The following is a 26019-nucleotide window of genomic DNA, read 5'->3' as shown; positions in this document are numbered from 1 at the left end:
ATGTCCCTGCACTGCAACACACCCATTCAGCACATTATCACTGGTTGGTTCTGGGCTACGGACTCCATCTTCGCCAACTATTATCTGAGGGATGTCTCCACAGAAGACGTTGAGGGGTTCCATCATCTGGGTCCGGTTGTTGCTGCACAGACTCTGTTGAATACAAGCCGTCCTCGTCGCCGTTGATGTCTGTCTGATTCTGGGCTGCATACCGAGATGTCCATCGAATAGACAGATGAGGATTGCTTAGACTTTTGTTCTTTTGCACAGTTCACGTACTGGTGCCGGAACTTTTGTCTCGATAACCTTTACCCTGCACTGCATGTGGTTATTGGTTGTCGTTATTGAACTAACAGATCTTTGGTGTACTAGACAGAAAACACTCGGGGGTCTGTTTTTGTTCAATGTTCTGACGGATGCACCTCATTAGGTTGTCGCTTGTTATTGAAAAACTATAACACTTCAATACGTGAGGGTTACCTAACACCTGCATCCCTGGTGGCTACGTCTTCCCACCCTGTCAGAACCAGCATGAGATGTGGCTTCCGCCTCCTGGTCCATGTGTTCTAGGAGCCGTACCTGCCACTGCTGACGGATGCCACCATTCTGGTTGTTGTTACTAACATCACCTGCATTGGTCTGTGACGGGCATCCCTAGGATGAGGGCTTACCAAGGTTGGCCTTATTCTTCCACTAGTCAGCCTCTTTCCGGTTGGGGAGTTATCACAAGCATCTACGGATCTCGGCACCCACCACCATCTGTTGAATGCTGCACTTGTTTGAGGACAGGTAATGTCTATAGAAATGGAGAAAACTTGAGTGTTTTCTCTTTTATAGATACATTACCTGTCCTCAAGATTCATCCCGCCCGGGCCTCCCCGCTTCCTGTTCTCCGTGCGATGCGCTCAGGGAAAAAGAAGGAAGTTACAGTCATGTGACCGGAACTAGAGAGCAGTATGCAGTAGAAGAATTTAGGCCATCCCATTGGCTGTTAGGGATGTTCGGACCAGACCACTTGCGTGGGGGGGAGGTGCACTTGTTTGAGGACAGGTAATGTATCTATAAAAGAGAAAACACTCAAGTTTTCTCCAATGTTGATTAAAATTAGGCAAAACATCTAAAATGTGTTTATTTATGGGCATTTGTGCCCAGCTGTCCAGTATTTATGTCCATTATTCCCAATAACAGTGGTTTTCTGACCAGAATTGTTTTTTTTAAAAATGAACTACGATTCATATTCCAATATTTGGTGATTTTCGCAATGAGCTATTGAACCCTGAAAATTATCGTGACATGCCGCAATTGTTGTCAAGCGAAAATACTTGTTGAAAACCACTTTTTCAACTCAAAATTCCAAGGTATTTTCCTTTGAATTTTTTTTTCTAACGATACAAGAAGCCGAGTTGTCTTCCGTTTCCTGTTATCCAATTTTTCCCCGTGAGTGTTGTGTGCAAAACGGCTTGAAATATGAATTGGGGGAATGCACTGTATACAGTGTATAGTATGTCGACTGGCGTGACGTCGGGCGAGATATCTCACCTGCAGTAATCAGAAGGTTAATGAGAATCCAGCTTTATTTTTTAAATCACCAATAGATCCAGAGTACCACACAGATGAAACAGTGTGAAGCTTTTACACTGCATCTGCTTGATATGAACAACAACTCATTGATTTCATTTCAATTGTTCAAAATACATGTCTTTTAATAGCATTGCACACCTGACCATCAGTTCAGTTGGACATCTTAGAATTCCTATAAAAAAATTAGGTCACCTACAAAGAATGTGTTTTTTCTCAAGCCAGAAATCCCTCCAAAATAAATAAAAACTTTATAATTTTAATAAGTAAATAATTAATAAGTTATTGTTAAGTATCAAAATAAATTCTACATTGACTGTGATTTAGATCCAAAACGTTATTCCACCCGACATAATTTGTGTCTCCTCTCACTACTCCATTTTCTAGCCACAGTCCAAATATCATAAATTTCAAATCGTAATTGCTACGAAAGTAATGCGTGGAACGTCATGAAATTTTCTGACCAATCGGAAAAGAGCTAACTATTTGCTCCGCAGAGCTCAGTAAACTTCGCAGGGGAAGGGAAAGTTTTAAAAACTATTTCAAAGTTACCACACAATTCCCGTTTTATTTGTCCAAATTTCGCAGCATAAACAGGAAGTGCACTTAATTAGATCGAGTAGACATTAACCAAATAAGAATTTATTGAAAAACTTTGTTTTTAATTGCATGAGAGCAGTTGAAACCGCTGGCACCGGCAACTTTTGACACAGCTGATTTAGCATGGAAGATCGGGCAAATCTATTGGGAACTGTATGGAGGGGCGTTATTTTATCGACATTGAAATTGTAGTCACGTGATCGGTTTCCGTAATTTTTCAGCAGTGGTATTGCCCAATTTGAGGGGAGGAAGGGTATTTGCAATAAAATGAAGTTTCCTATCCCAATGTTTACTTCATTATTTTGAATCGGAATTTATATACCTTTTCAATTTTTTTTTTATAGATTTTGATGGTGATGAACAGTAGGATAGTGCAAAATATAGGAGGTTTTTGTCAATGTTTCATGCAGTGGGTGGGTTTGATGACATTGAATTGTCAGGCGGTAATGGATTATGGGGGGGGGGGGGGGGGAGCTACAGAACTAAATTAACAGAAGACAGTTATTGCTGGTGAAATGGGATAAACCAGTAGCTTTTCCTGCCAACTATGTGGATCATATGTACATTTTATTTACAGATCAGTATGGTAAAATTAATCACTATATTTATTATTTATAACTGGAAGGAAACTCAGGAGAAATTCAAAACTTATGAAACATTCTATTTCTAGCTGCTTGCCTTTACTTCGTATTCGCTTTCTTCAAGTAGTAACATTTCCTTCCTTAGTTGAAATATGACCTGTGCTCCCAGCCATATTATGGAAATATTAACACTTTTCTTCTGAGCAGCCATCTTGGATTTTAGTGACCAAACCCACTTTACCGTGGGTTAAAATGTTTATTTTCTTTCATTTGATTGTGCAAGTGTTGGTTCTAGGTTGATATTTGAATTGAGCTCTTTAAGAGCTTCAATTTGATATGCTATGTGCCATATAAACATTGAATAAACGATTTTTCATGCACTGCAATGGCAGCATTCCATACGAGGTGAAGCGGCCATCTTGGATGTTGGACAGTAATGCCCTCTTTCCATTGGCGGTAGATATTTTTTACATAACCCAGTGGAAAGAGCATATAAAAATATGTTTAGGGGAGAAATTTGGTGCTTCTAGGACGTAACATAATTAAATGGCGAGAGGATACATTTTAAAAACAATAGGAAAAGTGCTGAGATTTTGATTATGACTTCTGCCCAATTAGCTAAAGACAATGTCCGAATGGTAAAATTCTATAAATATTAATAGAAATTTCATTCAAAATTTTAAATCCATTTTTCTAGTTAAAGTGAGCTCTTTCAGGGTGACATATGTCATGACTTGTCAGACGAAAAACTCGGACCGAGTCATAAAGCATGGATTCTGGGGAGGACATTAAAGAGGATGAAGGAGACAGGCCATACATGTCATGACTTGTGTCTATCAAACGAAACACTCAGACCACAACGTATATACTGCAGTCACCACTGGTTCATTACAGTATGTGGTTTGGAACATTCCAATTCACTGCTGTATATGAGCTAAAACATTCCAGTTCACTGCAGTATATGGACTGCAAAAATCTAATTCTAATTGTGGTGTATGGACTGGAAAACCAAATTCACTGCAGTATATGGACTGGAAAAGTCCAATTTTAATTGCAGTATGTCTACTAAAAAGTCCAAATTTACTTCACCTAGAAAAGTCTAATTCTAAAAAGGTCAATTTACTGCTTTATGTGGAGTAGAAATTCCTAAATCATTGCAGTATAGTGACTGGAAAGTTCGGTTTACTGTCCAGAGCGGATGGATTGGAAAGGTTCCAATTCAGTACAGTACTTGTCAAACCCAGTTTATTGCAGTCACAATGCTAGCTGTTTTCAAGTAATTAATGTTTGAATTTAAAAGTGAAAACATCAGAAGTTTCTTAATGCTTACTGTTATTTAACATTGTTTTCAGCAAACCCTTGTGATATAAATACCTGTATAGTTAATATTTAACACTTAAAGTACATTGTTATGAGAAACGTTTCAAATTAAGAATCGGAGATCATTTGGTGCAAACTTCATTGCCAATGCTAAACGTGGCTCACACACCACTGACTGGTAATTATGTACTCTGAGACTCAATATTGGGCTGCAAGACTTCCCAAACTGAGTGTTTGCTGTGGATGTGTCACCATTAAATAAAGATTTTTATGAAAATAATGTTATTACCATTGTTCTAGACTTCTCTTAATGTTTATTTTGTCCCAGGTCAAGTCCCTGGCTATCCAGAGACAGGACCCGGGACAAACATGCCTGAAACCTCAGTGGTATATGGGCATGTTAAAAATGTTCAAGCTCAAGCTTACTGTTTATAGATCTATATTCCTGTTATTTGGCTGTTAGGATTGGTCTCTCTCTGTTGGAGAGGCTTGCTTGAAGTTTACTCATTCCAACCAGTACTTGTCAATGTTATATTTTTTCTTTGGGAATGTCCATATTATATATAATGAACACCAAAACAAATGCAAATATATTTTTCAGCTGTAACAACAAAAACGATTTTAAGAAGGGATTAACACATGATATTCAGGAGAATTGCAGGTTGATATACCGTTTATCATTTCACATAATTGAGCATTTGTAATCAAGTAAAACTATTCAAATTACATGAAGGGGCTTCTACAATTTTTATAAAATCCACTAGCCATGGGATCAGTGATTTTAAAAATGTACTAGCCACAATTAAAAATATACTAGCCATACTTTACTTTAAGTTGATACAATTTTACTAATTAATAGTAATACTCAGATATGTCACCTAAAAAGGGAGATAGATTTTAAAACACTAACATTGGGTGGTGGTGGTGGTGGTGGGGGGGGGGGGGAAGGGATATTCATATTTACAAAATAGACAACTGCAGCATTTGATGTTTTTCACTAGCCGTCGGGCATAACAATAGCAGTTATTACTAGCCCAACATTGAATATCACTAGCCATGGGAGTGGGGCTGCCATACTCTAGAAGCCCTGATTACAAACTAACAATAATCTTGATTTGTCTGTCTTTTGGTGTCCAGCTTATAATTGGTATGTGGCAGTACAGACCTCAACAAACTGCAGGAAAAGGTGTTTTCTTTGTGCATTGAGTGTGGGATTTTTCTTTGCTATAACTGATTTGATGTTTGTGTAGAAAATTTCATGGTGTTTGTGTAAAAAATGTTTGTGCATTAAGTATGGAATTTTTCTTTGCTATAACTGATTTGGTGTTTGTGTAGAAAATTTCATGGTGTTTGTGTAAAAAATGTTTGTGCATTAAGTATGGAATTTTTCTTTGGTATAACTGATTTGGTGTTTGTGTAGAAAATTTCATGGTGTTTGTGTAAAAAAAAATTGTGCATTAAGTATGGAATTTTTCTTTGGTATAACTGATTTGGTGTATTGTACTGTCAATGGGAAAATGAACATAAAGATTGATGTGAGGAACAGCCTTTGTGGCGGGTTTCCTCTTTCAGGCTAGATAATAATTATTACATTAGACATCAAGGTTTCGTTAAAAACAGATATTGGTTTTATTTCATTTCTAATATTGCTGATTACATTATACCCTTAATAGTATGTTAAGAATTAAAATTAAAAACAACAAAAAACCACTCAGTGGTACAAGTGTGTTCCTGTGTTTTATTGCATTTTCTCCATGTTATAGTAATGCGGCAGTTAAAATGCTAAAATGAATACATTTTGTGTGTACAGTGTGAATTTTTAAAAATCAAAAACATTGACTGGCAAACTAATAGCTTTACAGTTACACTATGATGTTGTGTATTAACCAACCGGCCAGTTCAATAACCTGTCGATTGAAATCCTTGGCTTTGGTCTCTGCAGCCACAAATAGCTTGGTACTGACAAATCCTTGTGTGCTCTCCAGCCAACCACCTGAGCCGCTGTTTTGGGGAATTTCTTTCTTCCTTCTTCCGATGTCCGAATGTTTTTGATAGGTGGAAGATGAATATTACCATTGACAGTCCAGGCCAGTGCTTGTTCCTCACTCGGAGTCAGTTTCTGTCTCGTATCTAGTTCTTTGTTCAGCTGATGAAAGAAATGATTAAAAGATAAATAACCGATTCAGGTGATGAAATAACCATTAATTAAAGTCACTGTCCCTAGTTAATAGGCTGTGTAAAATATATTTGGCTATTACAGATTTTTTTCTTAACCATTAATTTAAATATAACATTAACAGTTGCTTAAATATTTCATCATCAATTTAGGCGTAACTCCATTATATTTTATGCAAAAATAAAAGAAGAAAAAAGGTCGGTGGCTTCATGAAAGCCCCTGAACTATATTATAATATAAATAAATTATTCAAGTTGACGAAAAATGACCATGAAATAAGAACCATAAGTATTCCATATAATAAGTAATGCAAGTAAATTACGTATTCCATCATAAAACATATTTGGGTGGAAGGTGGGGGGGGGGGTCACTCCAAGAAGATTGAAGCCGCTGTAACATATATTAAGTATGCTCCAGTTAGTAAAACAAAAAAACTCCCCACTTTAATATATGTTTAAAGAGGGTGGCTGGAGTTGTCCGAATTAGATATGGGCCTGGATTCAGTTGATTTAGATTACCATTAAGAACAATGAATATATGTAATATAAATACATTTTTTTTAATTCATGTGATGAAATATCTTCTAATTTAGAACCACATATATGTGTAATATAAATAAATTAGTGATCCAGCTTATGAAGATAATAATTAAGAACCATATGCCTATTTGTTTGCATAAACATTGAGTTCATTAATTATATTGTATGTACGTTCTTCTTTTTTTTAATGTTTGAAATGTTACCTTTGCATATTCAAGGATCAAAAAGCCCCACTTTTGTGGCCATGTGACTAGCTGACTATTCCATTCCATACGAATATGGTCATTTCTGAAATTATAACAACACATTTACAAAGGAAATTAAAAATAAATAAATCATATTAATAGACCATCAACAGCATTTAGAGCTGTCACAGGTCATCGGGATGGGTACAAAATGACGGTATTTGATTTACTACAATGCCTTTTTGAGGACTTGTGCAGGCGCCAGTGCGTCCTGCCCTATTGATCGTAACTAGAGCAAGGATTTGAAATTATGTCTGTGTTAGTTGCAGTTATAATAACAAGTCCTAGCATTTGTAAGTATCTCTCATAATATGCACTTGAGAGAAACAGTGCAGGCACGTGCAGGAATTTATGCCTGGGACGTTCTTACACTGGCAAGCGAAGTTAATAGGGGGTCAAATCATGCTTCTCAGGAAAATATATTTGGGGGGGGGGGGGGGGGGGGAGAAAATTTGCTTGAGCAGTAAGGTATTTCAACCCCCAAAAACCTCCCTCTGCACACTCGCTTGACAGTGGCAATTTTAGTATCCGTTACATTTTAAAAGACGGGTTTTTCCAATTATCGCCCAGCAGTTTATGACGTTGTCGAACCGTACGGCCGCCATTAAGGGAGTGAAATTCACGCAACAATAACGTGACGGCATTGCATCTGGGCGCAATTTCAGTATTTCGTCGGTGTTCTTTCAAAACATCGTAACTACGTATTTTGAAATTTTACAGGAGCTACGAAAAATTATTTTATCTAATGTCGGCCTAGCTACAAACGTAAGCTCTGGCTTAAACATGTTTCTAAAAGGTCTTTAATGGTGAACATGTTCAATAACACTGCAGCTGTGCTAAGTAGGTCGGGATGGCAGTTACGACTTTTTGATTTTATAATAATGCTAAAATTCATACTTACGATATTATGCAACTTACATTGGGGCATACGATGCACACATAAAGTGGATACCAGGGTTACTTTTAAGCTTTTTTTGTGACTGAAATATGTAGCTGATTATTTAAAATGTGTTACTAACAATCAATGAATTTACCTTAACCCCTTATATGTTGAGTCATTTAAACTAATAATTTTCAGACAAATGACAGTCAATCTGCTGTAATTCATATTTACCAATGAAACAAACCAGGATAAAGAATACGAAGAATAATGGTTTATTAATCAAGTAAAACAGTACAACACACACACATTTAAACACTCAATCAGGTCTAACCAGTTGACTAACCAACTAAACCATACTCACGGTCGGAGTATGATTAATACAATCGTTACTAGCACCCAAACTTGATTTCAATATTTAAACAAATGAACTAAATTGCAAGTCATGATACTTAGTGTGGTATTCCAAGGGTGTAATATTATAATAAACAAAAACATTTAATGTGATGACTAGACCATATTGTGTCTAAACACAGCAGTTAGTTTGAAAGATTCTTATTGTTAGTGATGAGCCAACGAGTCATAGAACAAATGGTAGTCTTGGGGAATTACAGACTTGAGTTCCTGCAGGTGGTTGTATTTAGTACCACTGATCGGAACTGGTCCGCTGAGAAGTTGTTGCACAGTACATTCCTGAATTCCTTCAATACTCAGGCGTGATCTTGACCTTCTTGGAAGATCCCGGAACTCGTCTGTATACTGAAGTTTGTACTGGATGGTTCCATCAGGTGTATATTTTCAGGACCCGAATATCTGTGACAACGGGATCACCTGCTTTTGAGCCTGGTCGAATGGAGTTGTACATCCAAGGATGTCTATGATCTTTAAAAAAATCATATGACAGATACTTCACAGTGTATGTCTGTCTTGGTCTGGCAGAGTGAAGAACATCTATATAATTTGCTGGACAGTATATTGGCCTATGTTTTAGTTTTCCTTCCACTGTGCTGTGCACAGAGTCACACTCCATTTGTGTGTGACCTTTTTCCAAAATCTTTTGGTAAATCACTATATTCTCGTCAATGGATAAACGCAGCAATGCGTTAGCCATATACACATTTCTATTCTGGTAAGTACACCCATCACTGTACATGATAAACGGATCCTTGTTTCCATCTACAGCTTTGATATAGTCGACTACACAAGAAGCAAATGTATTTGCTGACAAATCACCTTGACCCTCATGCCAGAAGTAGCAAGTGACGTTCTTGCTGGTCAAGTCATAAATTGTGAAGTTATGGCAGGCTAACTTAGTTTTGTAGTACATGGCACTTGCAGTCACTCTAGGGGACAGGAGAACGGCCTGCAGGTCCATAGTCACCACATGACCCTCATTTCCTTTTTCTGCCCGGTCTTTGTCTTGTATCTTTTCACGTCTTGCTTCATCTTTTCTTTCTATGTGTCTCTGGTATATTTCATCTGAAATATTTTTATTTTCATGTGCACAACAGATATCGCATTGATCTTTTTTTGGTTTAAAAAGCGCTAAATTCATATCCTGAAAAACATTACAAAACGTTTTAATCTTAACTGGATCTCGTGGAATATCATTTTCTTTGCAATAGCCCAAAAATACGTGGTAAAGTTCCATCATATTCCTAAACACTGGTTCCAGGTACAGTTTGTCCGAAGTGGACCTGCAGTAGTGAGAAGGCATTTTTGGAAGATTATCGAAAAATTCTTTGACATCATTTCTATGTGGGTCATTTGAAAGTCTCTCTCTCCTTTTAACACCTGGTGATATCATTTCCTTATCTTTTTCTTCCTTGTCTTGGCTAATCCACCCATAAACCATTTTCTCACCCAAACCTAGTGTTGTTAGGAACATTTGTTTACAGACCTGGATTAACATGTCACCTTTGTTTAGATGATACGTCCAGCTGGTTTTTCTCCTAGATTCTGTCTGTTTTGATGTCTTCCTTTTTGGGAAAGATGCTGTCATTAATGTTTTAACATAAACCTTCTTTTGATCCCAGGTCATCTCATCCCAAAATGTATTAAATATTATCTCTCTCTCATTTGAATTAAATGCATTGCAATGTAGTTTTGTTGATGTTGATGTTTTACTGTGATGGCAATTACATGGTGGTCTAATGCCTCTCTGTTTCACTTCCTTTGTCTGTGTATACTTTCCTTCCACTCGTTCCTGCCCACAATACTCTTTCCCCTTCATTCTAAGTGTTTTATTTCTCTCTCTTACCCAGGTACTTTTATCACTCTCCCCTTTCTTTGCACGTCGCCTTTTAACTGGCGTGTTACCATCTAGAACAAGACCAGCATCACCCAACACATCTGGAGAATTATTACTATTACCACTTGCTTCACCCCATATCGAATTTGAAACATCATTTTCCTCTAATTCTAAATCTGATTCGTGACATTCAATATCTAAATCATTTCTAAGTTCGGTAACAGTCGTGCCTTGAATTCGTATATGTAAAACTTTCCTATTGGTTTCTGGGGGTATAGTTTGCGTGTTTGGGGTTAAAGAGTTGATATCATTAACGTCTGTATTTGGTTTTGTTAGTTTGATTAATGGAGCTACTTTCTCCACTTAGACAGTCTGCTGCTTTATGCATAACATTTGTAGTGTTTGTTGTTGTTGCGTCCGTTTGTGATATTTTGGAAGCATTTAATGATAACTGAACACACATTTGCCCTCGAGAAAACTGATTAAACTTACTAGCATCCATTTTTACAGTATGGGTGGAATTTCATTTCTATAAACTGATATTCATTTCCTTCTTGCTCTACTATAATGTATCTTGGGGCAGTTTTCTTAAACAGGGTATAATATGCATGCGTTAGGAAATTATAATGCATTCCTTTAAATGCATTCTTCCCCAGTTCCCTTTGTGAAAGAAGGTTTACAATGTTATTTGAGAATTGTTGATCATCAGGTAAACGCAGCCACTTTGACGACATAGTACACTGAGCTGCTTTCATTCAGTTGGAACTTTGTAGTCTGTAATTAATAATAAAAAGTACCATCAGTAAATATAAATCTAATTAGACAGAACATGATATCACAGACTGCTACTAAAGGAAAATATAGCGAGTTTTCTCTAAAGACAAACAGAAGACGAAATTGCCAAATGTTTGACATTCAATGTGCAATTATTAATAAATCAGTGCGATCTAGTAGTGTTATTAAACAAAACTAATTTGATTTTTAATCAAATTGTATCTGAATAACTCGTATTTGCTTAGTAATAACAAAAACAAATTAACAATTTATAATATTGTGTAATGAAAATTGTGGATTTAAAACATCGTAACTGCTATACTAATTACTTTTAAAATATCGTATAATTTCGGTAATGATAAAATTCGAGTCCCTGTAGCGTATTACTGATTGCCGTGCTAACACGAGTAAACGACGATATACAAAAACATTATGCAAGAAAAATATACCAAAAACATAAATTATTGACACAATAAATCCGGGTATGTGCTTTGCTGTTAATATTATAAGTCCCAAATCACTAATATTAATAATTATCTATTTGAATACTTAAAACAATAATTGAAGTACCTTTTATGAATGACATCTGGACACTTCGGACACAATTTAACTTCTGATACAAAAGACCGAAACTGTAAGAAAAATGTTCGCACATACGACATTTTGAAATAACAAAAATGTTGCACATGGATATACGAGCTTTTAAAATTACTGCACACAATATGTTCCCGCCAGTCTTCACGTATTACTGTGTAACACACGGCGTATTAGGAACCAGAGATTACGATTCCAGCAAAAAGTGGTTTTGGCGGGAATGTGTAGTTACGATGTTTTGAAAGAACACCGACGATTTATGACTTTCTTGGAAAGTTTTGTAAAAGCAAAACCAGTCTCTCGGATAATTCAACCTCATTTACAGATTGTATATTCATATTAATGTCGGTGGAAATCTGTGAATGATTAAAAAGATAAATAATAAAGCACCTATACACGCCAATACAAAAGTACAGCGAATAAATTAAACGCGCAAGTATACTACTCAAAAGAATTTAAGGGTCAGACGATATTTTCGACATTATTTGCTGAATGTCAATTATATTAGCTAGACCATAATGTCACGCATGGTATTGTTCCATTTTGACGAAAGTGGGTCTAAGCAACCCATAAATGAATTAAAATCCACTGTCATTGACACTGTCGACTAGTTCTAATGGCGAAAACATGCTTACATTTGCACGTAAATTAGGGCGAAAGCGAAAGGTCTGCTAAGTGCCCATAACTTGCTTTTCCACAAAGCGCTTCATTTGCACGCTTTGCACGTGTATTCCATGTTCCCAATGCTGAATTTCCGTATAATTGGAGCTTGCGTTCGTGTACGGTGCTGTCACGGGGATTCTATAATTCCCGTAACTGAATAAAACACGATTATCAAAATATCTCTCCTAACTGTATATCTATTAGATCTCTCTGTAACAGGCTGTTAAACCCTAGTATGGCTCGTCTCTAGGTATGATCAGAGATACGATCTTATATAAAGTATATATATTTATAGCACGTTTAGCTCACTAGAAACACAACAAAACACAATACACTTTGGAATCTGTATTATCCTACGCTGACAAATGTACAGCCGTAGTAGTTAATTAATAACAGCAATAATAACAACCCAGAACTGATCACTTAATTAGTTAATCTCTAGGTGTCTAGTTACACAATATGCGAATCACTTCACCGTTACACAACACCTACACGTGTGATAATTGAGAAACGCTTCCAGGAGAAGTTAATTAATAAAGGAATTACAACACCATTCCTAACTGGTTAATTTTTAATTAACCCTTACTACTCGTTCAGTAACGTGTGATAATTTAGGAACGCTTCCAGGGGAACTTAATTAATAAAGGAATTACAGCTCTATTCCTAACGGGTTAATTTTTAATTAACCCTAACTACTCATTCAGTAATCTTGTGACACAGAATTAATATTGGTACCTATCACAATAAAGACAATAACCTACAGTGTACCTAGGTCGTCTAGGATGACTGGCTAAGCTTTATATTACCAAATACTCGTATAATGTTAGAACAAGAAGTCTACGATTTACTTCGTCAGATGACCGAAGACACGTCTAAAGAATATTGGTATAATACAGTATTAAAATATTTAAAAGTCACATCAATCACATCAAGGTTATACACAGAGCAGAAATAATATATTTACCAGTCCAAACGGACAACGTTCCCGCGAAGCTTCCTTTTCGTTCTCCTCGATATCTCTAAAACACTAGCTATTTATTATAAATCAGGATTTTGCCTGGGGGTACAAGGCGGTACCTCGCGTATCATCTCATATTCCAACTCTACTAGAGTCGGTATATTTCTCTCTGATCGTTAGACTTACTGTCGCCAACCGCGAGCAATCTCCTGGCCATAAACAGCACTACCGGAGATATTACGTAACTACTAGCCACATGGCCTCCGCAACTGGCTGGGTGTGTATTAGGCGTACCGATCGAGGACCGTCGCGCAGAAGTATTACGTAACAAGTTGCCCATCTGGGCTTAAGTGCAATGAAACTGCACACGGCCCTCTAACACAAGTAAAATCGCCACAGGCGAAACAAATTTAAGAGCATGTACCGTCACAGGTGCACACTCCAAATTCGACAATGGTACGACTTCAACTGACTATCGAAGATCGAGGAAGGGCTATTGCTTGGCTTCAGGATGGCAATACGCAAAGAAATGTTGCTCTGAGACGTGGTGTCAGTCAAAGTGTCGTTGGCCGACTGTGGCAACGGTACCAAGCAACAAATTCTGTTCGAAATCGTCCACGTTCGGGAAGACCCCGAAGCACTACAAATAGAGAGGACCGCTACATCACCAATATGGCTCTACGTCAACGCACAACCACTGCACGCCGATTACGTGACAATCTGCAGACTGCTACTGGAACTCGAGTGTCTGATCAAACCATACGCAATCGTCTGAGAGCCAATAATCTACGCTGCCGTCGCCAGGCTGTTCGACCACCACTCCTACCACGTCACAGAACGGCCAGACGTCACTGGTGCACGCTTCATCTGCGGTGGCAACGTGTTCAGTAGGGTCGAGTGATGTTCACTGATGAGTCCAGGTTTACTCTCCAGTTCAACGACGGTCGGGTTCGTGTCTACAGACGTCCTGGGGAGCGCTTCGCTGACGTTAACGTTAGACAACGTCACCGGTTCGGCGGTGGCAGCGTCATGGTGTGGGGCGGCATCTCTATCCACCACAGGACCCCCCTCTATGTGGCAATCTGAATGGAATCCGCTATCTGAATGAGATTATCCGGCCGTTGGTTCTCCCAGGCCTTCAGCAGATTGGCGGCGGGGCAGTTCTGCAGGATGACAATGCCAGACCCCACCGCGCCAGGGTGGTAACGGACTTTCTCAGACAACAAGGTATCGCCAGGATGGATTGGCCAGCATATTCGCCTGACTTGGCCCCAATAGAGAACGCCTGGGACGAATTAGGCAGGAGAGTTCGGGATAACCATGCCCCTCCGGCCAACCTTCATGATCTGGGTCAACTTCTTATGGCAGAGTGGCAGGCCATTCCCCAAGAGTTCTTCAGACGTCTGATCAACAGCATGAGGCAACGATGTGTCGAGTGTATTCGCTCCAGGGGTGGATTCACACACTATTAAACGAATGTTCTAATGTGTAAAATCCATGTTTGACAACCTTCAACTTTGACAGCATGTCATGTGACTTTCTTGTATACAGTGACGTTTATTTGTGGTTTTTTGTAAATATGGAACAATAAATAAAAAAATTGGTGTAGTTTACATCATCAATCTAATACACTCTGAAACTTATTTGGTTATAAATTGTTGACCCTTAAATTCTTTTGAGTAGTATAAATAAGTTTGATGGTTATTAAGTGAAACTATACTGAATACATCCTAAAATATAGAAAAAAAATATTTCAGTTATGTACGTTTGTAGAAAACGTGGTTTACCATTCTAAAAAAGAAAAACTAATCTTAGATCTAGACGTCAATATTTAGCTGTTACTATTATTAGCTCTGGGATATTCCAGACGTGATCACATGGGGTTGAAGTGGGAAGCAGTTCACACGTCCAAATATTGTTCTTTTATTTTTTTTAAATTTTTTTTTTTAAATATGAGTTATGGTGTTAAATGTGTGCAAATAAACTGATAAATAAATAATTTACTGACGTAATACGCCTGCAGGCCACACCAAACATCGCACCCCCACCCACTTCGTCAAATTTTATTTTTTAATTATTATTATTATTTATATTTTTATTATTAATTAATTAATTAATTTTTTTGTTATTATTTTATTATTGTAAATATTTTTTCAATAATAATTTTTTTGTTTCCAGGAAAACAAATTAAATTAAATTAATCATCCACAATATTCAACACTAAATTACCCTGAAAACGCGCCTCTGATTAGTCATTAAATGTTCTGTATACTAGTTAATTACAAAACGAACCCCTCTGACACTTACTGGTGATGCCCAAGACAATTATAAATAAAACAGGAGCATAGGCTGGGGTGGTGTGGGGTGGCGGTCATCTGATTCCCCCGTCCGCAGAGGCTAAACTACTGTCTTAAAGTTCAATATATTAGGCTATACAGGTGTCCAGGGAAATTATATTTGCTTGCATAAGTTTAAATTATTCGTTATGCTTTTGTATTCACGTATATATATATACATGCTTTATTATTTACGTTTTTAATTATTAACACATTTCTGCCAGCTTTTATATGAACATACAATCTTTAAATGAGGTTGAATTATCCGACATACTGGTTTTGCTTTTAGAAAATGTACTAAGAAGGTAATAAATACTGAAAATGCAACCAGATGCAATGCCTTCACAATTGTTGTGCAAGTTTCACTCCCTTAATGGCGGACCGATCACGTGATTCTAAACATGGCCGCGCACAGTACTTTGACGTCACTGGCCAATAAATCCGTCTATAAATGAAACAATTTGCAGGTCGATTTTTCAGTCATTGAAGTGTATCCAAATGGGTGTATCAAGTTCAGTGTGCAGCACAGAAATTAAGTTCTAGTGACAGTGCTGTGGTATGTACTATCTGAGATGTCTGAGATGCAATGAAAGATCCCATGCTGCCAATTGAAAAGAGTAGCCCACGTGTGGTGGCAGCGGGTTTCTTCTCTCATCTGTGTGGTCCTTAACCATGTGTCCAAAGCCAGATAATTAATTAAAATGTGTTGAGAGTGATGTAATGCTAGGACCAGGCTACCTACTGATACAACAAAGTTGGTAAACTTTCTGCTCTCACGACTTCTACGTCTGTCCATTTGCTAGTTTGAGCATTCTTACAACTCGATTCTTGTATAACCCATTAATTGTTAATCTGAGTTGGTGAAATTACAACGCATTCGTCAAGTTGGCCAACTTCGTCGTGGCAGTTGACAGTCTGATCCTAACATTAAATAAAACTTTCCTTTCTTCCTTCTGTAAGTAGTTATTTCATTTCATCAAGCAATATGTAATGGCTATAGTGTTAATTATTCATAATATATACATACATGTATTTACAAGTCATACATTGTGAAAAATGCATTTGAAAAGTGTTGCATTTATCAGCATTTTTCATGAATTGTACTTGTAGAAGGAAGGAAATGTTTTATTTAACGATGCACTCAACACATTTTATTTACGGTTATATGGCTTCGGACATATGTTAAGGACCACACAGATATTGAGAAAGGAAACCCGCTCTCGCCACTTCATGGGCTACTCTTTTAGATTAGCAACACGGGATATTTTATATGCACCATCTCACAGACAGGATAGCACATACCACGGCCTTTGATATACCAGTCGTGGTGCACTGGCTGGAACGAGAAATAGCCCAATGGGCCCACTGACGTGGACCTATCAAACACCGACCGCACATTTTACTTCTAGAATGCAGGAAATAGCATGTCAGGACATCTAGTTTTCAAAATTTTCGGTGGGTAGACCCGCACCCGGTCACACCCAATAATAGTCGCATTGCCAGCACGGAGGGTCCCCTCTTTCATCCACCCCAACCCTTTTTCTGTCCTGGACGGAGGAGCCAGCCAAAACCGTCAACTGCGCCCATAACAAACGTACGCTACAACAGCTTGTTCTGAATGTACACGTAAACTCTATGACCTGATGTGACCTGACCTGACCGCCTATATGCATTTCTGGACATCTATTTTTCACAATTTACCGGGGGTGCATTCCCCCGAATCCACTCCTAGAGTCTTGGTTCGTAATTGTTTCACTTCATCCAACAATTCGGCACCAGTTTGACTGTGGTGTTTATACATGTATATTCAATGTAGGCTATACATATGTAGGCCAGAAATTGTACATCGTGGAAAAAATGCATTTACAAAATTGGTGCATTTACCCTCATTTGTCATAATGAATTTCACTTGTAGAACGCAAGAGATTACATTTTAATACATCTAGCTGGGGTTTTAACCCCCCCCCCCCCCACCACACACACACATACGGTCAGGCAGCGTGCCCTTAATCTGTTAGTCAGCCCCAACCCCCAGTATTCACCTGCATGTGCCTACACACGTACGCGCATATATACATAGAACCATAAGCGTACAAGACAGGTTGGCAACTGCCCACCTAGTACTGGAGCAAATCTTCCAATTTGGAAAAAAAAACCGATAGCGATAAACGGGCCTCTGTGGTGTCGTAGTTAAGCCATCGGACATAAGGCTGGTAGGTACTGGTTTCGCAAAATCAGCTGACCAGTCTGCAACCTTTTCACCTACACTATCAAACCTGCTTGGCAGTAATGATAATATGAATAAATGTTGTTATTCAGATTTGGGCATTTTCGTTTAATTCGGTGACACCCCCCACCCCCCCCCCCCCCAATTAAAAATTGGGAACCCGTAGCCTACGCCTATGCTTAAAACAAAGTCACTTGAAACGGCTTATCGTATATATAGTATTTGGTATGTTTTGTTAAATCTGGTGTAAAATATATTATATTAGCCTTAAAAATCTGATTTTTTTTCACTATACCTGCGTTGATTCACTTTTGGCATTGTTTAACGTCACATGTATTATTTCTTTATGACGTAATTTCGTTTCCCCACAATACCACATTGAACACATTTGTAAGAATGATTCTGATTGGGTCTCTACTAAAATTTGAGGGGTAAAACCTGCGTTTTATCGTCTCAAACGTTTAAAGTTGTTGACGTCAAAACTTAAGCAAAGATAGTTGTAGAAACTTCAAGCTTCGATATTTCATGACAATTTATGCGTGCAATGTATGATTCCGTTACGACAGAATTAATGAAGTATAGTGAAAATATATCAGATTTACCAAAATCAGGGCTCACCCCGAACAAAAGTAAAAGTAAAATTTGTTTTATTTAACGACGCCACTAGAGCACATTGATTTTTTATCTTATCATCGGCTATTGGACGTCAAACATATGGTCATTCTGACACTGTTTTTTAGAGGAAACCCGCTGTCGCCACGACAGACAGCAAGGGATAGCACAAACCATGGCTTTTGTTGAACCAGTTATGGATCACTGGTCGGTGCAAGTAGTTTACACCTACCCATTGAGCCTTGCGGAGCACTCACTCAGGGTTTGGAGTCGGTATCTGGATTAAAAATCCCATGCCTCGACTGGGATCCGAACCCAGTACCTACCAGCCTGTAGACCGACGGCCTAAGGTCTCACTACACAGATCACTTCCGGGTGAGAGTTCATTCATCACGGTCCACTATGGTTCCTAATTGTGACACACGTTATGGTTCACATATTCACTTCTAGGAAATGGTGAAGAATTAAAACAATATGTATGTTTAATGGTAAGCCTTCTGGCTGTATTTTGCCCATGTTATTTTGTAATATTGTGCATCGACCTTTTGGGACATGGGTATATAGCGCAAGTGACAGCCGGAGTGAATCGGTTAATGAACCACCTGTTCGGACCGGTACTACAGCCAGATGCGGTCATATAGCAAAAAACTGAGACGGAAATGTTCTCAATTTTGGAGTGAAAATAAATGCTTATATAATGTATGTTCGCAATGGTGTATGTTGTTAGTGCCAACGAGAACCCGTTCTATGGGCAATCTTCGCTTGAAATTGGGCAGTTTAACATGGGTTTCAATGGCAGATGACATCTGTGTAGTGAGACCTAACTACGACGCCACCGAGGCCGGTCACCCCAAACACCCCGAACATTACCAAATTAGTCAAAATTGCTTATATTTATACAAAGTTGCTATATAAATGTAGTCTTTGGCTAACAAAATGTTCTTTACATTAGCGACTTCTGGATAATTTTCAAGGAAATACGTCTGTATACCAATCTGTCAAGTGCCGTAACACAAAAAGCCAAATAGGCATATAATTTTTAGCACATTAAAATAATAATAATAATAATAATAATAATAAACATCTTAATATAATTTAACTTAAATCGAAATAATAATAATAATTATCATGGTAATAATAATAATGATAAAATAAAAACCAAAACAACCCAAAGTATATTCTTGTTATTTCCAAAAATGTTCTCTCGTCTACTCGAAAAGATAGACGGCTCAATACACCCCAATCACCCTAATTTTCTAAAAGTAGCTTACCTTTTCTAAAACTAGCTGTGGCATGATGACCACTCGGCCATTATAATTGTTAACGTAAGTAAGAGTAATACAAACATAACACAGCTGATATCGGTTAGCAAATGTCATTCACAGATAACCTACCCAGATTGTGTGTGGGGCAGACAGTTTCTTTTTTCTTTTTCTCTTTGTTTTTTCCACTGGCGTCGTGGTTAGGCCATCGGTCTACAGGCGGGTAGGTACTGGGTTCGGATCCCAGTCGAGGCATGGGATGTTTAATCCAGATACCGACTCCAAACCCTGAGTAAGTGCTCCGCAAGGCTCATGTGTAGGTGTAAACCACTTGCACCGACCAGTGATCCATAACTGGTTCAACAAAGGCCATGGTTTGTGCTATCCTGCCTGTGGGAAGCGCAAATAAAAGATCCATTGCTGCCTGTCGTAAAAGAGTAGCCTATGTGGCGACAGCGGGTTTCCTCTAAAAAAAACCTGTCAGAATGACCATATATTTGACGTCCAGTAGCCAATGATAAGATAAAAAAATCAATGTGCTCTAGTGGCGTCGTAAAATAAAACAAACTTTACTTTTTCTGGGGTTTTTTTCTCTTTTTGGGGGGGGGGGGGGGGAGGGGTGTGAAGGTGAGGAGACTATTTTCCATATGAGGCTGAGAATAACCTAACAATATTTTGAACCACGCATATAATATATACATTGTACTTTGACAGGGACGTATGCCAGTGGTAAAGCGCTCGCCTGATGGGCTGTCAGTCTAGGATCGATCCCTGCCGGTGGGCCCATTTGACAATTTTTCGTTCCAGCCAGTGCACCACAACTGGTATGTATCAAAGTCCGTGTTATGTGCTCTCCTGTCTGTGGGTTGGTGCATATGAAAGATCACTTGCTACTACTGGAAACATTTAGCGGGTTTCCACTCTAAGACTATATGTAAAAATTACCAAGTGTTTGACATCCAATAGCCGATGATTAATAAATCAATGTGCTCTAGTGGTGTCGTTAACAAAACAACTTTAAAATGTTTGAAACTTATTTCATCCTCCCTGGCCTGACCGCCGCCTAATCAAGCTAACATCCAAACGTATGTTGGTACTGTTGACCTATCAGTGTTTGGCTTCCATATGTCACGTGCAGCTTTTGTCTGTATTTCTTAATCCGCTACAGATTGTGCTGGATTTATTGTATGTGGTAAATCCGCTAACGAGCGCCATTATCCGCTTTGACATTCCACTCAAACGAGCTGACAAAATTGAAATTAACTCGAGAGCTAAGGATTATAACCCTGTCATTGGTCCGATTAGACACTTATACGAATCACCTGCAAAAACTTAATCGTCATTAGAGCGATTTTGTGCTCTGGAGTATGAAATCGTAAAAAGACATCAACACCTTTGTCACGTTACGAGAAAGCATTTGCCAAATGTTATAATGTAGGCCTAGGCATATGCATGAATGGCATAATTTTGGCGAGAAGTAGCCTAGGAACTAATGCAAGTGTTTTGTAGTCGTCGAACGAATAAACGTTTAACCACACCTCAGCACGAATTCAAAAACATATATGGGGATTTTTTTTTTTTTTTTTTTTTTTTAAACATAAAACATCAATATACTTTTTTATTCTAAAATTATCAATAAACACAATGTTATTAGCTGTGAAGAGTTGTATCCATGAAATATCTAATGATGCAGACACCAACATATAGTACAAGGTGTGCAGACAGAATGTAAAAAATCTCAGCGGTTAAAATGTCAATAGACAAAATGTAAATTGTCAATATGTCAATGGACAAGATGTCGGTGGACATCAATGTCTACCATTAATGTGGTACCTGTGTGTGGTTTTTGTTTGTTTTTGGGTTTTGTTTGTTTGTTTGTTTGTTGTTTGTTTGTTGTTGTGTGGGTTTTTTTGTGGGGGGGGGTTGTGGTGTTTTTTTTTGGGGGGGGGTGCTTGTGTGTGTGTGGGTGTGCGTGTGTGTGTGTGCGTGTGTGTGTGTTAGGCCTATCATGGGAAATGCTTCTCAAGTTGGAAATTGTTACGGTGTTGAAAGAATCTTAATAGTCAGAAAATTAAATTCTTTGCTCATTACAACATTTGGAAAACTAAAGGGTGTTCCATTGTTGGTTGTATGCCTCATTAGCCAGCCTGTCTTAAATGTGAACAAAAATAGGTCCTGACATTTAAAATATAATAATTCATCAGCCAAGTACTCGGTTAGTGCTGTCAAATGTATGAAAGCAGTGTTTTGATTGGCCAAATGGAGGGGTTGGGGTTATACAATAGAACGGTGTTTGTTAGTATAATCTGAAAGTTGACATTTTGAACTGGGTACCACTTTAATAGTTGACATTTTGACTGTTGACATTTTTTCCACTGACATTTCGACCATTAACATTTAACCCTACATCCATAATACAGTATAAAAGTAAAGCCAAAAAGTAAGGTTCCCACCTATTTATTAGAGGCTATTCGTTTCTTTGTTGTTTGTGTTGTTTATTTGTATTTTGTTGGGTCTTACACATTTGAAACGAAACCAAATCCGCCAGAGATCAGCTGTAAACGGTGCGTATGCATGACATCTCGATCCGGAATGCTGTTTGTTTTTAAAAAAAACTAATTTATTTGGTAGTCTTGATAGTTCAGTGCTGTGTTGTTGTTGTTGTTGTTGTTTTTGGAGGGTTGTTGGATTTGTTTGTGGGTTTTTGTTTTTGTGTGTGTGGTTTCGTTGTTGGTTTCTCGTTCCAGCCAGTGCACCATGACTGGTATATCAAAGGCCGTGGTATGTGCTATCATGTCTGTGGGATGGTGCATATAATAGATCCCTTGCTGCCAGTCGAAAAGAGTAGCCCATGAAGTGGCGACAGCGGGCTTCCTCTCTCAATATCTGTGTGGTCCATAACCATATGTCCGACGCCATATAACCGTAAATAAAATGTGTTGAGTGTGTCGTTAAATTAAACAGTTCCTTCCTTCGTTGTTGGTTTGTTAATGTCATTAGATCATTTGCTTTGTATCCTCCAGTTCCAAAGGCTTACATCGTCTTGATGGTCTGACCATGTTTTGTTGGTATGCGTCATCTTTGTGGATGTCAACTCTTCACAGCAGGCCTCTGAAAACTGCGAGAACGACCGTTTCGTTTGCGCGTCGTTCACGTAAATCTAACTTTGCATTAACTATTTTTGTTAGGATGTTAAATTAGGATATCATTTTCATGTACATGATGGGTTGAGCAAAAAAGGAAATGGGTTACCTCAAGTTGTTTTTCGTAAGACTCACGCAAAATTAGTTTTTGGAGGCTTCTTATTAATAATACTGAATTGGGGGTATATTTACCTTTGTTTGACACCCTATAGGTGAATGATAATGCAAGTATCATTTTAGTATTATGATATCAACCCAATCGTAGCCTGGGCACATGCACACTTTTCAAGGGAGATGTTATAACGTTTAAACATTAAACCTCCAGTGCACCTACAGTATTAAAAAGTACACCAACATAAATATTATTTCAGAAATCGAGTTAACCACTAAAAACTGATTTTTCGAGTCTTGTTTTCGTTTCATCATACACCTCAATATAGCTGTATCAAAATGTTCAGCTGATATATGATAGGAATTTAGCCCCACCCCACCACACCCACCCCTCTCTCTTTCAAAGTGTGGGGGGGGGGGATTTAGCTCAGTCGTTTGACTGCTCGCTTGAGCTGCTTGCGTCGCAGGATCGAACCACCTCGGTGGATCCATTCAGCTGATTGGTTTTTTTTCTCTCGTTACAACCAGTGCACCACAGCTGGACAAAGGCCGTGGCATGTGCTTTCCTGTCTGTGGGGAAGTGCATATAAAAGATCCCGTGTTGCATTAGGAAAAATGTTGCGGGTTTCCTCTGATGACTACGAGTCAGAATTACCAAATGTTTGACATCCAATAGCCGATGATTAATTAATCAATGTGCTCCAGTGGTGTCGTTAAACAAAACAAACAAAATCTGAGTGGTGTGTGTGTGCGCGCGCGCGTGTTTGTATGTGTAAGATTTTGATTTCAGTTAATGTCGTTAATTTAACAGCAGGTCATCCAAATTTTAAAAAACACGAAAAAAAACAATCGGCAAATAAATAATTTTAAAAAGCGTATAAATGGCCGGAACTCTCACATAAAGAGAATACTAAATCTGTAGAAGTGGTAGGTTTTATATAAATCAGTGAATCTCCGCGGGTGGTTAATGTCAAGTGTCATTTGTCATTCATTTGAAGAATACACCTTTTTCTTTCAGCGAATGGTTTCCGGTATAGGTTACGACATTCTATATTGCTGATCAGGAACAGAACTCTTGTCCTCGACTAATTACGTCTTAATCCCTTGGTATCTTATTGCCAATGTATGTAATGTGTGTCAAGGGTCGTTTTGCCTCCTACGGTGCAATAAACAGTAAATGAGATGTACAGAAAATGAAGTTCGTGCTCTTGGTCGTGTTAGCCACATACGTGGACATGGTAAGGATTTGTTAACGACATTACATAGTGTTATAGCAAACTGATCTTCGTATTTATTTATTTTTAACTTGATTTTCGTGCTTACATCCAATTACGGTTCAAGCACGCCATCCTTGGCACATGGTTGTCTGTCCAGGACAGGTTAATAGTCGTTAGTTAAAGAAGTCGGTATAGTGACTTTTAAACTCATTACGTCATTAAAGCTCTCATTGGGTGGGAACTGTACTGGGACACGTAGACTTGCGTTAGTGCCGTAAAGATCGCTACACGTCCTTGTGGTGTTAAGTTCGATGGTTTACCCACAGCACCACTTGGTCTTGAAAATAAGAGAAGAAACTGCTTGCCGCCATCCAGGCTGTTCTTTCAATACCAGGAATCTTGATGTGCGAGTGATAGATACTAATACTGTTTAGAACAGGACATAATTCAGTGAGTCGTCTAGAGGGATCACGAGGGGTTATTGTCTTAGTGTGGAGTTCTGTTCCTCTTTCTACATCTGATGCACTTTTACATTGTGCTAATATTGTCATTTCTCTGTTATGAGGTCAGTCATTTAATATTTAAACTCATATGTCCTAACAATTTTGTGTTAAAACGGACTTTTACATTTACTAAAATGATATATACCAGATTTTGCACCCATTTGATCTACTTTCAAGCCCGACATGTCACCGTCTGTCGTTATAATGCCTAACCCAAAACTTTTCTTTATCTACCTGAGGAGGAAAATTGTTTACTGCTTTTCTTTACGTTAGTGACAATTTCATTCATACATCTCGAGAAGGCATTGCTCTTGCGCCACATCTTACGTCACTACGCATAACACCGGCGCACCTACCGGATGTTTAGTATCGCCATATTCAGACTTGATTTCCATTAAACAATATTTGTCACTAAGAAAATGAAAGTTAAAGTTTGTTTTGTTAATTAAACATCGGCTATTGGACGTCAAACATATGGTAATTCTGACATATATTCTTAAAGAAACTACTTTTTTCAGTAATAGCAAGGGATCTTTTATATGCACTTTCCGACAGACAGGAAAACACATACTACGGCCTTTGACCAGTTGTGGTGCACTGGTTGGAACGAGAAAACTCCACATCAGTTGAATGAATCCACAGAGGTGGTTCGATCCTGTCGGAAAATGAAGTGTATTCATTTACTGTTGTCATTTCATTTTTTTAAAAATATATTATTTTTTTTTATAATTCTACCCTGTTGATATTACATTTAATGGAAATTGTACATACGAAGACCTATTACTACGATGTAGTCTATATTCGTTGTTGCTCATGCTGGTATCAAAACAGCTGCAGTTACTGCTACTGTTCCTTTTTTTTTTTAAAGTCTGTTTTGTTTAACGACATCACTAGAGCACATTTGTTAATCATCGGCTATTGGATGTCAAACATATGGTCATTTTCACACAGTCATAGAGAGGAAACCCGCTACATTTTTCCATTAGCAGCAAGGGATCTTTTATATGCACCATCCCACAGACAGAATAGCACATACCACGGCCTTTGATATTCCAGTCGTGGTGTACTGGCTGGAACGAGAAATAGCCCAATGGGCCCACCGACGGGGATCGATCTTAGACCAACCGTGCATCAGGCGTGTGCTTTACCACTGGGCTACGTCCCATTTTGTCATCACCGAGCCATCGAATATCATCACTTTTATTAATTATTAAATTAATGATAGTAAAATGCTACTTTTAAAACTGTATTAAACAATATCAATATTATGATGTCACATAATCTGTCACTTTAACACAATATGGCCATAGGACTGTTGAAGTTATTTATTGACGAAAAAAAAAAAATCATTGGGCTTAGATTTCAATTTGACATAAAGACGAAAATATGTTTTAAATCTTAAGTAGGCGGTAATAAATACACACATTTAAAACTTTCAATAAAACATTG

At 38.1% G+C, this 26019-nt stretch overlaps 2 protein-coding genes across 6 annotated transcripts in view; one reads left to right on the top strand and one right to left on the bottom strand.

Annotated features, from left to right (window-relative positions):
- The window catches only part of LOC121371351 (probable RNA-binding protein EIF1AD), a 39512-nt gene extending 15391 nt beyond the window's left edge, over nt 1-24121 (top strand). For all 4 annotated transcript variants that reach the window (XM_041497171.1, XM_041497173.1, XM_041497174.1 and 1 more), the window contains exon 5: nt 23869-24121. In XM_041497171.1, the coding sequence (XP_041353105.1) occupies nt 23869-23887 (19 nt within the window). In that variant the 3' untranslated portion in view covers nt 23888-24121. The remainder of the gene's footprint in view (nt 1-23868) is intronic.
- Nucleotides 5804-18089, bottom strand: LOC121371350. Of its 2 annotated transcripts, none has more exons than XM_041497169.1 (3): nt 18018-18089; nt 6998-7082; nt 5804-6225 (listed from the first exon to the last, which is right to left on the bottom strand). In XM_041497169.1, the coding sequence occupies exons 1-3, from the start codon at nt 18038-18040 to the stop codon at nt 5962-5964; spliced, it is 372 nt and encodes a 123-aa protein (XP_041353103.1). In that variant the 5' UTR covers nt 18041-18089; the 3' UTR covers nt 5804-5961. The 2 variants fall into 2 exon arrangements, with proteins under 2 accessions (XP_041353103.1, XP_041353102.1); XM_041497168.1 differs by lacking the exon at nt 18018-18089 and adding an exon at nt 11515-11776.
- Nucleotides 24122-26019: the final 1898 nt, after the last annotated feature.

Source organism: Gigantopelta aegis, chromosome 4 (assembly GCF_016097555.1).
Source record: "Gigantopelta aegis isolate Gae_Host chromosome 4, Gae_host_genome, whole genome shotgun sequence".
NCBI classification, from domain to species: domain Eukaryota; kingdom Metazoa; phylum Mollusca; class Gastropoda; order Neomphalida; family Peltospiridae; genus Gigantopelta; species Gigantopelta aegis.
Note: the sequence above shows the minus strand (reverse complement) of the source record. Positions and strands in the feature narration are given on the sequence as shown.